Source organism: Seriola aureovittata, chromosome 11, assembly GCF_021018895.1.
Source record: "Seriola aureovittata isolate HTS-2021-v1 ecotype China chromosome 11, ASM2101889v1, whole genome shotgun sequence".
In the NCBI taxonomy this organism is placed as follows: Eukaryota; Metazoa; Chordata; class Actinopteri; order Carangiformes; family Carangidae; genus Seriola; species Seriola aureovittata.
Genome location: NC_079374.1, coordinates 5581634 through 5600147, shown reverse-complemented (window position 1 = coordinate 5600147; position 18514 = coordinate 5581634). Strand labels below are relative to the sequence as shown.

Below are 18514 nucleotides of genomic sequence, written 5' to 3'. Positions count from 1 at the left end.
AGTGGAATAATGCTGTAGTCGCTGCAAGTGGATATTTTGCTGCAAGATCACATATTGTGCCAAAAAATAAATACGTTGTCTGTGAACATTTCACTGATTTGTTCAGTATCCCTTTTGACTTCCCAAATATGTAAAATAAAATGTCCTTATTACATTTATAGAAAACACAATCTGGTCTCAACTACATTTCCTATTAAACCTATATGCTGTTGCACTTAGGTTGTATATAGATGTCATTTTTAGGAGACAGGGTTGGTCGGTCAGGTATTTGGTTCACCACTTTGGTCCACACTGAAGTGACACAATATTTATTGGATAGTCCGCATGAAATTCTGTCCAGACATTCATGATCCTACTGACTTTGGTAATGCACTGACTTCACCTCTAGTGCAACCACGAGGCTGACATTTGCAATTTTGAGTGAAGTGTCTTGACAACTCCTGGATGGCGTTACACTGGTAATCATTGCTCTTCAAAATCTCAATCTGTCCAGTTCTTTGGTTTATGATCAGATACACATGACATTCCCATCAGCCTCAGCTGGGCTTTGTGTTGAACATACTAAGATGGTGAACATGGTTATCATTCTACCTGCTAAGTTTAGACATCAGCATTTCAGCACAGTCATTCCGAGCGTGAACAATTATTTCCAATATAAACATTAAAAAATAGAAGTTAGTAAAATATTCATGTTATAATTTCCCAGAGCCTGAGGTGACCTGTTCAAATTATTTTTCCAGTTTTTCATCCAAACTTCAAAGACATTCAGATATACGATGAAGAAAAGCATTAAATCCTCCTGTTCCCCACAGAGGCTGAAACCGGTGAAGGTGTGACAGTTTTACTTGAAAATGACTGAAACAATCAATCAAAATAGTTGCCAATTCATTTTCTGTGGATTGACTAATCCATTAAATTCATAATCTTGTCAGCTACATCACAAATCATGGCGAACTCATTAGACAAGGTGATGTTCTAACTTTGGCAAGCAACTCGATGCTCATGGATGGTCCTGAACTGGGTGTGGCAGCCGGTTTAAAAAAGTATTTCCTTATAAATCAGATTAGTCGTTATAGAAGGCTTATGACTGCAATGAAGATCACGAGTCACTCTCTGTCTCTGTTCCAAAACCTTTCAAAGGTTCATCATCAACACACTTGCCTTACTTGAAACATCTGCTAGCAAAGTGTTTTACAGGGGCGTCTTACCATCGTCTGAGAGGCTGCTCTGTCAGTGGTATGCTCCGCAGAGCCGCTCCCAGCAGCATGAGGAAGGCAGAGAGGAGAAGGGATGCCCGCAAACCTGGAAGACACAAGATATGGTCATGAAAGTGGAAAAAAAAGAAAAAAAGGAAAAGAAATTATTTTATTACTTCCTGCTAATTAATATTTTTATTCTCAATTAATCTACTGTTTGTTTTGACTAGAAGTATAAGAAAATTGTCTGACCAGCAGTTCAATGACTAAACAAGCAGAGAAAAGCAGCAAATGTTCATGTAACAGAAGCTGGAGCCAGCAAACATTTGGTATTTTCTATTTGGTAAATTACCTAAACTATTAATTGATTACATAATACAACAGTCCATCAATAACGCTGACCTTCATGAAGGTTATGAAGGTCCAAAATGACCATGCAGCTGTTTTAAAGTCTGTATTATTAGTAGTATTAGTTTTGGCTTGGTGTATCTAATAAAGTGGCAACTGAGTTTATATGGCCAATAAGAACACTACAGGAATCCCAAAGCTTCCTGTTTGATATCATTTGTTACAGCAATAGTACAGACAGACCTTTATCTGTCAGTTTGGAAGTGTCTATTCTCAGTTTCACCCACATGATGTCAATATAAGGAAACTCTCTCTCCACTTCCCTGTTTCTGAAGCTTTGGCTACCACGCTATAATTACCACTCCATTGTCAAACATTTCTGGGGAGGCATTGTACCTCATCGATCCCTGATGCGAAACCGGTCACGTGCCGAATATGGGCCTATGGTGCACTTTAGGAATGTGTCTTGCTAAATACTCTTAAACTTAATATCTTTAGACTTTGGATTATTATTAGTTGAATTAAACAAAACATAAAAATTCAAGAAAATAATCTACAGATTAATCCATAATTGAAGTAATAATTAGTTCCAACCGTAATTAGAATAGACAGACGTTTTAAATGCCTTGGATATCTTTCAAAATACCTGTAGCAGCATATAAATAGGGGAAGGAAATGAGCAGTGCCTTCCCCTCTCACTTTAACCAGTGTTTAGGGGTCCTCCAATGATGCATATGAAAACCCTAAAACACCTCAGACTTTAGTTGCATTAGATAGATGTCACAATGACTGAGTGTAACCATGCAAGTGTAAAACAGGGAATTGTCTAAACTAACCAGTCTTGAAACAGTCAATTAATCAGGTAGTAGATAACAGTTTTGGTGACTGATTACAGTCATTTATAAAGCAAAAGCTTTCTCTTTCCATATATGAGAATTTGCTGTTTTTCTGTAAATTGAATATCTTTAAATTGTGAAGTGTCACATAAACAAAACGAACAATTAGTCAACTTCAACTCTTACTTGTGATTCTTTTCTATTTTAGACATTTTATAAACGGGATGATGAATGGGGAAAAAACTGCAATGCAATGGACACAGAGACTCTGTATTTCCATCATAGGTTATTCAAGTGACAAGTAACAAAAACTGTAATCAGTTAATTAAATTGTATTTTGCCGGCATTCTATTATAATAATGCTACAGAAATCTTGTACTTTCTGTGATGCAGGTGGGCTAATATTGCATAGAGTCTTGCATTTGTATTTACACACAAAGAAAAGTAGAGCATTTGTATTTACACAAAAATATTTCACATACACGAAAGGGCGGAAACCTCGAGCGGCCCTGGAGGCCAGCTGCTGTGAGCAGGAATTACAAGCTTTGAAAACCTCACAGTTAAATGGGAGGATCAGCTTTGCCTGACACATTCTGCACTATCAGCGCATATGTATGTCATACCCTAAGCACATTACGAGTGCTCTGTGACCGCATCACATATGACTTGGTGTTAAGACTCTAGCCTCTCTTGGATGCCAACTACCGTGTTGTTGATCATCCACATTTTCTGCCCTCGGGGAGAGGGAACTCTCAGAGGAAATCCAAGCTTTTTCCCCCACTGACAAGACAGAGAGTGTGTATTATAGACAACAGTTTAAGCTTGTTGCAGCCTGTGGATGTTACGTAGGTTTTTTTTAAACAAGGTCACACCATGGCTTAACACAATTTGTGAGCGCTGAATGAGCTGCCCTAACTCAATATATGACTCAGAGGCAGACATAGCTGAACGCTGGGTCTAAAGCAGGGCAATAACTTCACAGGTCTGTTGGGGAATCTACAGCTGGATTATTTTACTTTATACAGTCTTGTCAGTAATAAGTTTCTACCACTCACTGCGCTCAGAAGATATGATATGACAATCTGTGTTTAAATTACGCAAACAAAACACCCCTGACCTCTAATTGCTGATGAATCAGAATCACAAGATGAGTTATGTAATTTCTTGGCAAGATTTGGCTTGTGGTCTTCAATTCATCCTGGTTACTGGGATGTTGTTACTGTTTTTGTCACCTGACAGTTCAGCACAGACAGTAAATACGACGTGTCAGTCAGGTGATGTGGAGGAACTGGTTAGGTGGCAGGCGTCTGATTCAGCGGCTAAAGTCAAGAGGGCTCCTTCAGGCTCCCTTGACATCACTCAAAGGCACTTTACAAAATATTCTGGTGTCTTGTGAATTTGAACCCTCTTGAAAGAGAGAAGTCTTAAAAGCCCTTCAGAAGTTTCTAGTCCCACATCAGCACTTTTTAGCTTTCAAACAGGTTCAACTCATCTACATGGAAAACTGAACACAGGAAAACCCTTCTGCACAGACCAATGTTGATTTAAAAAAGTTAAAGGGGTATCGATCGTTTTTTCTGCCAACATGTTATATGATGAAGCCCATTAATACAAAAGTCAACCAAAGATGCATGAAAGTGATACCTGTACACCTGCACACAAAGACCAAGTCAACTTATCAAGCAAAAATACCAAATATTTCTTCTTCTTTTCAAAGTTTTTTTCTGTTTCAAATTTAACTTGTTGAATATATGTGGGTATTAAACATTTAGTTGGACAAAGCCAGTCATCTGAAGATATCACATTAGGCTCTGGGAACTGTGATGTGCATTTTTCACAATTTATAGACCTAATAAGATGAAAATACCTCAGTCGCTCATTCTGAAAATGGTCGATGACAATGATCATTTTCTGCAAAGCTGTCTAAAACTCATACAAATTTTCAGACTAAATAAAAGTGTCAGCCAATTTATATGAGGAAATATCCAGTAATGGTATCAGCTAACAAACAGGATAGTATTTGTCGCTCCACTGTTACTTCAGTTACTTTAAAAACAGTTGATTAGTTTATCAAATATTGACAGACACGGACAGACATGAAATCTACTACCAGTTTATGAAATCACAGGTATTCTAAATTTAAGTGGCCCTATCTTAATACTATGGAGTCAACATTTGTGATAACAGTTATCAAAACACTTTAGGTCACCAGGGTGAATATGTTTATCAGTGACAAAATACCTCGAATTCCCAGGCCACAGAATGATATGACAATACTTATTTATTTACCAGAGAAGCCTCTTCTGTGTAGGATCCATGTCAAGTAACTACACTAAACTTCTCAGTGATATATCAACAAGACAAACATGTCATGAGTTATCTAAGACTTGTGGGTGATAACAGAGGGGTCGGGTGAAAAAGAGAGGTCAAAAAGCCACAATGTTAAAATAGGACACAGTGTACCAGATTAGAAGAGCTCACCTTTTTTGTCCAATAACCACATAAACAGCAGCCAGGGGACGAACCCCACTGGGCCCCACAGAACCAGAACTGCGATGTCGGACTTGGTGAAGCCGAAAGCGTGAACGGCCGAGTTCTGGATGGGACCCCAGAAGTTCCACACCATCCCCTGCATTAACCCCAGCAGGGAAAACAGGGTCAGAACCAGCCATCTTCTCCCGTACACTCTGCTGTTTACTGGCTGAATGTTTGCCTCCGCATGAGAAGGGGCAAGAAGCGGCTCCCGTTCGGCCTCGGTGCTCGGACGGGCACCCATCGTCGCTGTCTTCTTGTCAGTTCAGTTAAAATTCCGGTTAAAACCCCTGTGTGGTAACGGGAAAAAGGACGTCTCACCGGGCTTCTGTCGACCACACAAAACAAAAACAGCCGTTAGCTCCCCTTTCTGTCACTTAACTTTACTGCGCATGCCCAAACGGAAGCGGTTCGGAACGTGGAAACTGATGTTATGGGGCTGCCATTTTGGCTCGTCTGGAGCATTAGCTTGAGCAGGGCTGTTGCAGCGTCGGCAGATCCCAAATGGAGTAGATTCACACTAAAGTGTTCCAGATGTAAACAGAAACCGTACACTGTCACGTGAGCTTTGTTTACTTCCGCCCGTACCTCAACTACACGTGTAGTGCAAGGTGAGTCCCCTTTTTCCCAGAGATCCCTCTATTTCCGCGAAGCTTGAAAACGTTAGCTTTCTTGGGATATCTTTTCACAAAAAGAGGCTAGCTGATAGCATCGCCTCACTATTTGAAGGGAGTTTAAGGGAGTTGTGTGATAAATCAAGTTCCTCACTCAGAACGATGAGACCAAGTTGCCCCTTCTGTCACGTAAAGATAGTTAGCCACATTATCTGAATGTGTAATGACATTAAAGTGGTTTATGGTGAGGTACTAGCTCGATCGGGTGAGAATGGTATGACAAAAAATGTGTTTGTTTGTTTTCTAGAGGACAAAGGCCATTTAAAATGGTTAACAGTTAACTACAAGTTACGTGGATGTGTATTAAAGAAAGTTAACTTAGCTACGGCTGCAACTAACGATGATTTTCATCATCATCGCTAAATCTTCTATCATCCATAAATGTTTTATGGATGATACGGCTGATCTGTGATGATGGCACATTTTCTACACTGCTGATCTCGTCACATTCACCTCTTCACTCTCTGCCTGAACCCGCCCGAGCCTGCTGTTGAATGCAGGGAGTGACATTTGGGTTGTTAGTGAAATGACACAGCACTGAGGCAGGAACAAATTGCAGTAGACACAAAACAGCAGTTTTTTTTTAGCATGCATAAAGTTTTACAATCTTGTTCACTTTTATCCTGCAGAAGATATCTTAGCTCTCAGTCACTGGTACAGTATAATCTCTGTGAATGGCGAGGATAATGTAACAATTGACAACTGAACTGAAATACCATTTATTTATCAGCTAATCTCTATCTACATCTTCTTTGTTGCAACAGTGTGCTCTTCAGGCCATGGCTGCCACCCCCATTCAACCCTTCAGCACAGAGGAGACCCAGAGGATTCTGCAACACCTGCAGCAGCCGGCAGTCTTCATGAACATGACCAGGGGCTGGCCTGTTCTCCACTGGACTGCAGAGCACCTGTCTGCCTGCCTTGGTGAAAAACTGATCCGGTTCAGACTCGGGAGAAAAGGAGACGTGAACAGTAAGCTGTACCTAAGATTGATCTCGACAGATCTGGGTTGAAATAATTCCTGTGTAATTAATCACTTGGATTGAACATGCGGAATAAAACAAGACTTCTGTGCCCCAAAAAGATTCAATTGAAATGAATTTCTTCACAGCACACTCTTATAGGAAATGCAAGTCATTTCAATTCAACACTATCAGAATAATTTTTAATTTATCAAATTCAATATGGTAAATTAATAAGCTTTTTCTGTTTTTGTGTTCCTGATCACATCAATGCGCTCTTACAGGAACGCCCTGAACACACTCACACAGTTACACACATTAACACCTGGAAGCTGCCCAGTACAACCACAGTCTGACCTGCTGGACACTGAGCAGCTCCACTGGAGCAGTTGGTGGTTAAGAGCCTTGCTCAAGGGCACAATAGTAGTGTTGATGAAGATTTGGATAAGATCCAAATACTCAGTTCTGTATTTTCACCCAATTTTCTGTGATCACATAATAATTGCCTGCAGTCTTGTGTAGTTTATGCTCTGACAAGTGATAATTTACAGGTTAGACTGTAGTTAGCAGGACCCGATGAAGAGGCTGTTTTAATGATCTGATTTAAAATGTCATGTAAGCAAAACACAAAGCAATGAGGATTTTTGCCTATGAGCATCTGGTGTATTTTGTCGTCAGTGTGGCTCTAAAACAGCCACAATAATGAATCCTCCTGTGATAAATAACAGCGCGCAAGTCTTCTAATAAAAGCTAGCTAATTAGATTTCTAAATCATCTTTTTCAGCTGCAACAGCTGACAGGCTGACACGAGGGCATTACTCATTATAAGTGCCGTCACTCAGCTATCAACACACGTTGTTTACTAAAACAAAGGCAAAAGCGAATCACCACAGCTGTGATTTATTTTTCTCATAAAAGTGGGTAAAACAAAATTGCATGCCTCTGTGACGATGCATAGTGCAGCTACATGAATTGCATTTCTTTTAGCACAGATCAGTTCAATTGTTTTTTACGTAAACTATTATGATCAAGTGATGATTCGCTTTCTTGCTCATTTTCTTGCTATTTTCTCCCATTCTCATAGCACCTCTGTTCGAAACCCAGTGTTCCTATGTGGAGGCCAAACTGGTGCACTTTCTCAGCTGGACCCAGGGTCAGTCTGGGACAGATGTTGGGCCTTTTTCTGAATTCTCCTCCTCAGAGTATTGGGCTTATGCCGACTACAAATACATCGCCATCCTGTTTCAAGATCAGCCTTCCATGTTTGAGGTAATCTGGCCTCTGCTTACATACACACATGTTAACGTTTTAATGTACACCTGTGGGACACTTTGGCCTTGGAGGTGCTACTCCTTGTGTCTTTTGGTCTGTACCAGACTCAGTCTTACAATCCTGACAAATTACACATTGTTTGAAAGTCTCCCGATTCTACCTGTGAAAAACATTTTAGGATCCTCACAACATCGCAAGAGCTGTTTACACAGTATTGGTTCAGACTTGTGGCTATTGCTCAGAAGTGTTCACACAAACAGTGCTTCTACAGGCCTTATATTCCCCTTTCTATGCCAAAAAATTTTTTACCATGTTTGCCTTACAGTACAGTACATCTTACAATTGAACCAGTCGTTAATTGTGTTTTAAGGGTCAGCAGCAAGCAATAATACAAGATGAAACAAAAGTTTGGGCCTGTGGTGAAGAAAGTTTTGACAATTTAGGTCGGTCCCTGGCTGTATGAATGAATTAAAGTAGTGTATTTTTGATAACATGGAGGTTCTTAAATAATCAAGATAAAATATATGACCAAAAACGTATGTGGACACATGAACTTTACACTCTTGATGTAACCTGGATGTGCTCCCATTCAGCCACAATGGGAAACTGGGCAGACGATTTCTTTATTAAACTTGCTTTGTGTATAAGGGCCTTGTGTTGACGTAGAAAAGATATGAATCACCATGAAAAAAGCAGAACAAAAAAGTATGTGGACACTGATGGCTGTACACATTGGCCATATGGTGTATATCCTATGGAAAATAATCTTCCCAACCCATTATTACATCTGGTAAGGAGGTTATGATTTCACCCACGTCTGTTTATTTGTCAGCAGGGTTATGCAAGAAGTACTGGACTGATTTGCACCTTACTTGGTGGAGGGATGGGGCATTGGCCAGGGAGGAACCCATTAATTTTGGGGCAGATCTGGATAATTTACTGTGAATTTGAATTTTTCTCTCTGAAGTCTGGGGTATAATGTTTGACATTGGCCTTGGCGGAGGTCTGCGCTCTTTTAGTGCCCTTGTAGTTTTTCATTTCATTTTCTTTCAATTTTTAAAAACAGGTCTAAATTTCAAATTAGGACTGACTGCATCTAACAATGCAGTGAGACAGCACTGTTAAATGATAGAACAAAAGCAGAACAGCAAATCTGGTCCTGACGTTGAAATAGTTGAGAATACTAGACTTCAGGTGAGAGCATAATGTGCATTTACCAGTGACCACTCAGGATCAGATATGTTGCCAAACTAAAACAAATAAAGAGAATCCAGGGTCAACTTAAACGCGTGTTTTTATTAGTGTTTTCATTATATAAATATGTCCATGTATGTCAACAGCTTAATTGTTTGTGTTCTCAGAATGAACAAACACTTTCACATCCTGGTGGAGCTGGTCATGTATGACTTATATGAAAAGTATATAATCACATACAGTCTAAGCAAACAAGAAGAGAGAGAAATGTTATGAATACCAAATTTTATTTGAGATGACAATAAACACAATTAGAAGTTTTTTTTTCTTAAGGCTTAATTTAAGAAATATTATTCACATACTGTTACTGTCTAATCGGGTTGCAACAGCTTCAGCTTATCAACAAATTAAAAATTAAATGGGGGGAAGAAAAAAAATGAAAGAGCCAAAATAGTGTCTTTTTTTCTTAGAATTTTCAATGTTTTGACATTTTCAATTAAAATGTTAAGCTTTTCCCTCTAACGACTTTATTATTAGCTGCTATTCTTGTCCTGTGGTAAGTAAAAGCATAAAAGTGCCATCCGTTCTCGAGCCGCTGCCACACGTTCGTTTCATTTTATCTCAGTGATAAATTTTTATTGGGCATGCACCTGCAATTATTACCTGCTGACATTCATGCTTTTGAGACAGGCAGACGTGGGCTATTTTTCAGGATAAATGATGCTGGGGAAAAGGCTGCCTGAGAGCTAGATTGACCAGTCTGTCATTTACAGCTGTCTGCATACATCGTAATGACTTGCATGATTGCTACACCTCTGTGGCCTGACAGGATATGACTGACAGGACATTTTTTCTTGAAAGATGACAAATATTGTCATTTGGTTTCTCTACACAGAGACCTCCGCTGGTCACCTATAATAGGCGTAAGTAGCTGATGAGGTGGGGCTACATCTTTGAGCTTAAAGCCGTGTTGTGACAGCTGTGAAAATGTGAGCTGTGTTTCCATGTCATGTTTTTTATCACATCCAAAAAAAAAAATGAGACTTGTGATTTAAAAATCAATTGTTGTTAATATTTTCACATTATTTTCGATTGATAATTGTCATAATGTGGTGTGTGTAAGTGTGTATGCGTTTGTGTTGCAGGATGTAAAGTGGTCCGACTTTGGTTTTGAGGGACGTAATGGGAGAGAGAGCACCTTATGGATCGGCACAGAGGGGGCCAACACACCATGCCACCTGGACTCGTATGGCTGCAACCTGGTGCTGCAGGTCCAAGGACGGTAAGACGGATCATCAAGCTAAACCTAGATGCCAAATCCTTTGGTACTATTTTCTACTTATCCCACTACACAACATAATGGGCATGTGAGCGTCAGAACCAGAAGAAGGTGGCCTGGTCTGATGAATCGCATTTTCTTTTACATCATGTGGATGGCCCAGCTGTGTGTGTATTGTTTACCTGGGGAGGAGATGGCAGCAGGATGCACTATGGGGAGAAGGCCCTTCATGGCAACAGTATTTCCTGATGGCAGTGGCCTCTTTCAGCAGGATAATGTTCCCTGCCACACTGCAAAAATTGTTCAAGAATGGTGTGAGGAACATGACAAAGACTTCAACAAAGGCATCTTTTTTTTTTCCAATTTTTTATTTGTATAGTGCCAATTCACAACATTTGTTATCTAAAGGCACTTTTCAAATAGAGCAGGTCTAGACCTTCTCTTTATAATAATATTTACAGAAACCCAACGATTCCCACCAAGAGCAAGCGCTAGGCAACAGTGGCAAGGAAAAAACTTCCATTTAAGAGGCAGAAACCTTGAGCAGAACCGGACTCAGGGTGGGCGGCCATCTGCCTCAGCCGGTTGGGTCGGAGCGGGAGAGAGGGAGAGAGAGAGAGAGAGAGAGAGAGAGAGAGAGCATCTGTGGGATGTACCAGAAAAACAAGTTTGATCCATGGAGTCCACGCATTGCAAAATCCTTGTACAGGACTTAAAGGGTCTGCTGCGAACATCTTGGTGCCTGATACCACAGGACACCTTCAGAGATCTTGTGAGGTCCATGCTTCAACGGGTCAGAGCTGTTTTTTCTGTTTTTGTTTCGTGGCATGAGGGGACCTGCGCAATGTTAGGCTCTTGGTTTTGGTGTCGGTCGGCGTATACCCACTGAGAGGCGTAAAAGTAAAAACTGGCATTGCCCCGTCATTCCTGTGATAATCGGTCTCTGCATTTAATAGAGACTTGTCGTAACTGAGCTGAAAGAAGGTTCAGGATTCCATACAAGCGCGGCTGTACCCCACCACGCCGATGGTGGTGTTTTTATGCCGGTTAACCACCTACCTCTTCCATAACATGAAAGGTGCAATGTAGTGTAACTGCTGACACCGAGCGCGATCTGTCCTCTGCCCCACTGAAAGAGAGTTAATTCGTCGCAGAGCTCACCAGCGCAGTAGGGGAATGGAGATAGAGGGTGAGACGCTATATGGGGCACTGTGAGTCAATAAACAAAAGAGGAAAGGTCTCTGAGTGTCTTATCTCACTCTGCTGGTCTCCCAGAGAGCAACAGTTTTATCTCGCTCCTTGTAATTGGGTCTCGGATTCTTTTGTTTGGTATTGATCTCAAAAGGGAATGAAATTCAGCACAAGCAGTTCTTTGACACTGCTGATCCATGAAAATACAACAGCGCTGATTGATTCCATGACATTTGTGACAATGGTGGGTCAGATGCACAGGAAACAATAATGGCAGTGGCTGTGTTACACAACACCCAAACTATTCATGGGGATGTCATTTGAGTTTCAGGTTAGAGACAACTGGATTCTTTTGCACTGATTAATTTTCATTGGCCCTGTCAGCTTTAATTATCCTCACAAAATGACATAATACCTTTTGGAATTGATAAAAAAAAATGCTGCTTGGATCTTTAAAACACTGTTCACTGTCACTGTAATTCATACTAACAACATCTTCTTCCTGTCATCATGATTCCTATATTTTGTGTTGTATCTAAGTCCATCACAGTTGAAACTGTTTACATAGTTTCTAGTATTTACTACGCTCTGTCAGAGTGCAATAAAAGAGTTGTTTACAGTTTTGGATAGCTGCAACTCTTGGCTTACAACAACCCACTTGGCCTGAATTTATGGCTGACTCGGTCACCACCAAACAGTTGAATGAATTTCTAACGACAGCCTTTGCCTGCTCATTAGTCATTAGCTCATTAGTGAAATCATATCTACCTGCGATGTTTCCTCTTTGCAGGAAACGCTGGCACCTCTTTCCTCCAGAGGACACGCCTAAACTCTACCCAACCCGAATCCCCTATGAGGAGTCGAGTGTCTTCAGTCAGGTGGATGTGCTCCATCCAGACCCGAGGAGGTTCCCTGATTTCCAGAGAGCCAGGGTCCACACCGTCACTCTGCAGCCAGGCCAGGTCAGAATTCTGGACGTGGTATTTTGCAAAACAAAAAGCAAAAACAAAGATCAGATTATTGGTTAAACTGGATCAGTTATGCCTCCTAAAGGATACTGATTTTTTTGGCTTACATACATTGAATGCCAGATGATGTAATTAATTTATGACTGTGATTTGTCACAAGTGTCATCTGCTGCCAGAAAATGGACAAACGCAGAAAAAAAACATGGAAAATATAAAATCAGCTTCTCTCAAGATGTTACATTTCATTTCATGACCAAATAAGGGCGGTTTCATTCAAGTAAAATTTTGTACAATACATTCACATTCCCATCTTTTTTTTTTTTTTTTACTAAATTATATAAGAAGACCAGAGCTGAAATAATAAGCCCATTAACAGGGAAATGATTGAAAGCTATTTTTATAATTAGTGAATGTTTAAGTCATTTTTTTAAGCAAAAATGCCAAATGTTTGAATTTCCTGTTTTTCTTTGTCTTATATGATAGAGTATCACACAGATATAAAATAATAGCTATCAGGTAGATACTATTTTCTGGCATTTTGGAAACTGAACAATTAATTGAGTGAGTGAGAAAATAAATGCAGCACTAAAGAATTGTAAAAAAAAAAAAAAAAAAAACATAAGAAATAGTCACATTTGTAAACAGCTTTATGCCCAGCTGAAGGACAAATAATAAAGCTATAGTTTGTTCTCAGTCAATCTTGGTTAAACATTTTGTAGCTGTGTTGAACTGTGAACCCTGTGTCATGTATAATACCAGTATGGTTACGCCATGTTTTCATTTTTGTATCAAACATTGAACAAAATTACATTAAGCACCTCTTTTGTAATGAGGAAAACCACCCCTCAGTGATTTACTGAGGTTTGATGTTATGCAATACTGTAGCTCTACATTTATGTGATGAACTGCTTGTGACACAGAAGCAATAACCATAAAATATGGCTTTATGAGTCCTTAAACTCTGAACATGTAAAAGTAGACTCAACGGTGAGATTTATTTGTCGTGGTGTCCTCCATAAAAGCGTGAAGCAAGGCAACGGTCGTGACTTGGGTTCCAATTAAATCCTAGCCTGCTCAGTTATAGGGTTTCACCTTCAGCAAAATGGAGTTTTTATATTAAAGGAAGGGGAAGGTTAAGCTACATTAAAGTCGGCTGCGTCATCACTCTTGATGACTTGTCCTGGAGAGAAGTTACAGGATCACGTCTAAGCCAGTAAATCAACTGACAAATCAGTCAGGTTCCCTTCCTCTGCTCCGCTTTAGACGTGGGTGAGTTCATGGTGCCCCTAATTTTCAGAGACCTGAATCGCTGCCGGAGTGTTCCTGGGTGTATTTGGTCTACTTTGCCTTGTTTCAGATTCCAGCTGCATTGTTTTTCAAGTGTCGAAATGGTGTCAAAGCAATTAGCCATCTGTCTCTTTTCACTATCTGCTTGTGCTGGAGCTCCTGCGGTACACCAAATACCCTCCTTTCAGCTACTCCAAAACATGGCTATCGAGTGACTCTGGTGGCTGATTGCGGAGTGATGTGTAGGTCACCGTTGATGACATAACAAGCTAGTTTTGCTTGTTTTGTTGAATGAGAAGTCTGCGCAAAATACCCTAACTCTGTTTATTACCACCTTTCCTCTTTTTACTGGGTAGTTTTTTGGTGTAAACTAAGTCCTGGCTGGTCTAAGTTGATCCCACGGTCAAAAGACTTTTATCCATGGATGTTCTTTCTTAACCTTTGGGCTCAGCCTTTTAACTGTATAGGGTTCAAAGGTTATAGTTATAGGATTCCATCTAATCATAAAGAAGGAAGGAAGGAAGTTTGGTTTCCTGGCTTTCAGAGCTATAGACGCTACCTCACATTCTTTATTTAGCTAATGGAGCAGGCACAGATGTCATCCCATGACTTTAATCTGGTTCGTTAGTCATACGTTAACAAGACATAATATATGGGAGGCAGGTTGTGACCCCTGTCTTGGTTTAAGGCCGGCCTTTGGCATCAGATGTTTGATTCTTCTGGGGCCTCCAAATCAATGATCTTGATCTCCTCCAGCTGATGGTGTGGCCGGACCCGGCATTTACAAACAGTTGAAAGCTACAAGTGCACTTTTGTGCTTAGATTTTTGTCACCATAAAAGTACTTCAGCTGTTGACACAGACTGGATAGTTATGGTATCTACAGCAATCTCCTCCAAGATGGCTCCACCTCTGCAAATCAAATCAAAGGAGAGCTCATCCCTCTTGTCTTGTCAGACCACAGGCCACGAATGAATCAGGACTGCTGAGGAGGCAGGTAATCAATAAGGATTGCCCGTTTTAATAGAGTCACTTTGGTGAACTGCTGACAGTCCTTGAGGAAAGAGGTGTGTGCTGCCATCTAGTGGATGATCAGTACAGTCATGTATTCTCTCAACATTTATCACAGTGGCCTGAAGACAAAAAAAAAAAAAAAGGAGGGGGAGTGGGTGACGTCTTGATACTCTTAATCCATTTAAGCTTCTAATAATGTTTTATCTTCTCTGCTCAGGTGCTTTATGTTCCCAGACACTGGTGGCACTATGTGGAGTCAGTGGATCCCGTCACCGTCAGCGTCAACTCCTGGATCGAGTTGGTAAGGAGCCCAATTTTGTCTCTTCCCTCCTCCTGAGCTATTCACCTGAAAACCTCAAACAATGAAAAGACGTTCTGTGACTTTTGCATCTCAAATAAACTTGAGGCACGTTGGCTTCCCCTCCTCTTTGCCCCCGAGGAGCCCCTGCTCCCGGATGAAGGCCCCTCTCAGCTTTGAGTAATGAACAGGTCTGACAGTAAAAGATTCCCTGTCATTATGATGAGTGTATGTGGACAGCAAGGAGTGTGTGCCGCATGAAAAAAAAGCTCCCTGCTGCCAGACAAATGTTTATTCAAGCAGCGGGTCCCTCTCCAGCTTTTCCCTGCAAGGTCACAGACAACAAACTGTGCCTGCAGCGTACACCGAGACTGCGTCTCTGTGATTCTGTGTAATTATCTTGATATGCGGCGCTCGTACTTGTTTCTGCTTGGCTCTCTGCTCCTGCACAGGAAGCGGACGATGTGGCGAGAGTTAGCGAAGCTGTGACCAAGGCTGTTGTCTGCGCTATTAAAAGTGCTCCGAGTGACGACAACGCTGACGACTGGCTCAATCCCACTGAGGTAGCAAATTAATACTTCCTCCAATTAATAGCTCCCCAATTCTTCCCTCTCGCTTGTGTTGGTGTCGCTAAGAAGAGAAAACGAACGCAGTCTTCAGCTTCTGTAAAAGATTTGCAGGTTCTTCGGTTTCAAAAACACCAAGTCTGTGTGAAACATTGTCCTCAGCTTGCAGCTCACTGTGCAGGGAATTCTGTATGAGTGTCAGATCAGAAAAACTAATCTGGTCATCGCTCATGTCAATCCTTTCATCCGTGGCGGTCTGAATTAAGCCTCAGAATCAGTTCAGTATTATCAACTAAACTTTCAGTTGAATTGCATCATCATGATATGAGCAAACTGTTTTCCTCATAATGATAATAATAATGATAATAATAATATAATACTCATGTTTTTTAAAATTTTGGTCCAATTTTTTTCATCAGGTGAAAGAGGCCTTTCATTTTGCATCACTGCTGTAAAATACAGTATAACTGACGATGAGATTCTGTGACAGAGTACTACCCACTGTACCTCCCACACCTTCTTCTCTTCCTGTGTATCAGTCGGCACAGCCGAGGCAGCTTCTGCCACTCAGAGCGGGTTTATTTATCCCACCTACAGGAGGTCACTTACTGTGTAGTCACAGTATGTGCTGCTGTATAAGAACCACAGATGTTAAGGAGAGACTAAAGCTCCAGAGATGCTTCCTGTAACTGCAAAGAGAGGAAGAGTGGGACTGAACTTTAAACGCTCTTTACTTTCTCGCTTTCTTCTACAAGCTGTTTTCTGCCAGAGGTAGATAGCCAACATATGCTGTGCTATACTGGGGCTTTAAATCAGGCGGGAGAATATTGAATGTTAGTTAAAGTTATAGAGTTCAGAAAGTTTAGAAAATGTATAAAAACTTACTAGATAAAGACTTAAAAATAATAAAAAATAAAGACATTAAAGATATTAATAAAAGCTACACATGGTTCCCCAAAAAATGTAGTAGCTAGCTGCTGCTGCAAGATAAAATTTTCTGGCGATAAACCAGTTACTAAATGAGCTGTAAAGCCCATGTGTGTAGAATATTTATGTGATTTTGGCATCTTTCTTCTTCTTTCAAATTATTCTAATGGCAAATGTTTACTTGTAGAAAAATGAGAGAACCGGCGCGGCTGTTACTTTGACCCCATTCATTTCATTGAATCTGTGGCACGTATTATTGTCTGCAGCAGTGTCTCTTTTTGAAAACACCGCTTGGGTTCACTGAAGTCATTCATTTCCACATCCTATTAGTTTTTAATGTGATTCTCTGAAATGATTCTTTTGCTTTCTTTTTTATATTTTGGGAAAACAAACACATCCCAGCCCTTTTTGTTTTGTACACTTGTTTCCTCTCACTATCCTACAGGCTTTAAATATGTCTCTGTGATAGAGCGACTAGAATGTTAACATTTTTATGAAAGGCCTGATGTTAGATTCAAACCTCAAAATCAAACTATGCCTTGTCGTTTGACATTTGGATGTAATAGCAGCCTAACACGCAGGTGAAAGGTGGTTACTTAGCTGGCAGCTCATGCTTGTGATCTCTCGGTCCCAGTTTGTCTGTGCTCTGTTTCTACAGGAAGGAGTAGCATCCCATAATGAGAACATGCAGTACGTGAATCTGGCAGTAAGGGCTTGTGCGCAAAGACAGAAGGCCCTCTGCCACGGCAAACTGACCCGGGACCCAAGAGACACCCGTCCAGCTAAACGGGACTCCAGCGGACAAATAAGAAAGAAGAGAGATTCGACGGGGGATTCTGTGCCCTTCAGCGTTCCCTTTGGGCCACATCTCATCTCTGTGCGCTGTCAGCAAGAGGACTCACCAGAAGCGAGGGAGGTGACCCCTAAAGATCTGCGGTTCAAATCTTCCAGGAACGGAGCGTGCACATCTCAAGAAGACACTGTCAGCTCGGAGGCAGCAGGGAGATCTGAGGCCGCACCTGCTGTCAGACTCCAGCAGGAGAGACGTGAACGTAGCCCCGACTTGACCCAGTGTAGAGCACGTGATTGTGCAGATGAGACGCCAGAGAACTCTTCAGAGGATTGTGAGGTATCCAGACATGCAATAATAACCACTAATGACCTGTTAGACTGCCTGGTGCATCCTGATATCATCGCCCGTGTCACAGAGCTTCTACTGGAAAGACACACAGGGAGCCACAGGACCACTGCACCATCCCAGCTTTAACATTCACCTGCCATACACAATATACAAGTCTCACTGGAGTTTACGGTGATTTAGAGCCGTGAAAAGACCTAAAGATCTTTCGCCGCAGACATTCATCCTCCGAGCTTCCTGTAATGCTTTGGTGTCAGTAAGAAGTGAGGGAGGAAAGATGAAGATTAACGTGGAGTTTCACCCGACTCTTCTTTCTCCTCTCATCTGTCAAGGTCGTCCTGAGATAAACCCCCGGATGCGAGATGTCATGGTCAAAACTAATTGCAATGCGATGAGTGACGCCATCGAGTGGCTCTAAACATTTCCTGGTTTTGTTGTCCTGCACATGCTAATACTGTTTGGTTCTTCCAGAGCAAGAAAAATGACCACTTAAATCAATTCAGTATGCTAATAAGCCAAACAATGCAAGATGATATTCCAGGGATGTGAACATTTGTTTCCTGTAAAATGTTTCTCTTGTCATTTAGATGAGCGTTGTCATTGAACAGCCACAGAGCGCTGATCGTAATGGTTTGATGATTAATGAGAGCTGTGTGAGGAGCGCTGAATGAAACGGGTCAGTTTGAATACAGTCTGCCGCCACAGGTCACACATCTCAGAATAGGCAAAGGAGGGGTGTGCATCTACAAATATAATAAATGTCATCTTTTATTTGCTAAATGTCACTTCCTGTCCTTTGTTTTCCTCTAATACGAATTGTGTTTTATACACCC

The 18514-nt window shown here is 41.0% G+C and overlaps 2 protein-coding genes across 3 annotated transcripts in view; one reads left to right on the top strand and one right to left on the bottom strand.

Moving 5' to 3' along the window:
* The window catches only part of slc49a4 (solute carrier family 49 member 4), a 47197-nt gene extending 41902 nt beyond the window's left edge, over window positions 1-5295 (bottom strand). The window contains exons 1-2 of the mRNA XM_056390264.1: window positions 4862-5295; window positions 1209-1302 (exon numbers count right to left, since the gene is read on the bottom strand). Of these exons, the coding sequence (XP_056246239.1) occupies window positions 1209-1302; window positions 4862-5156 (389 nt within the window). The 5' untranslated portion in view covers window positions 5157-5295. The remainder of the gene's footprint in view (window positions 1-1208; window positions 1303-4861) is intronic.
* A 99-nt stretch (window positions 5296-5394) lies between these two features.
* hspbap1 (hspb associated protein 1) lies at window positions 5395-18476 on the top strand. 2 transcript variants are annotated; one of them, XM_056390263.1, is made up of 8 exons: window positions 5395-5523; window positions 6351-6558; window positions 7633-7817; window positions 10160-10296; window positions 12275-12446; window positions 14970-15053; window positions 15503-15613; window positions 17202-18476. In XM_056390263.1, exons 2-8 carry the CDS (start codon window positions 6366-6368, stop codon window positions 17808-17810), a joined length of 1491 nt encoding a protein of 496 aa, XP_056246238.1. In that variant the 5' UTR covers window positions 5395-5523; window positions 6351-6365; the 3' UTR covers window positions 17811-18476. The 2 variants fall into 2 exon arrangements, with proteins under 2 accessions (XP_056246238.1, XP_056246237.1); XM_056390262.1 differs by lacking the exon at window positions 5395-5523 and adding an exon at window positions 5590-5800.
* The last annotated feature ends 38 nt before the right edge of the window (window positions 18477-18514 follow it).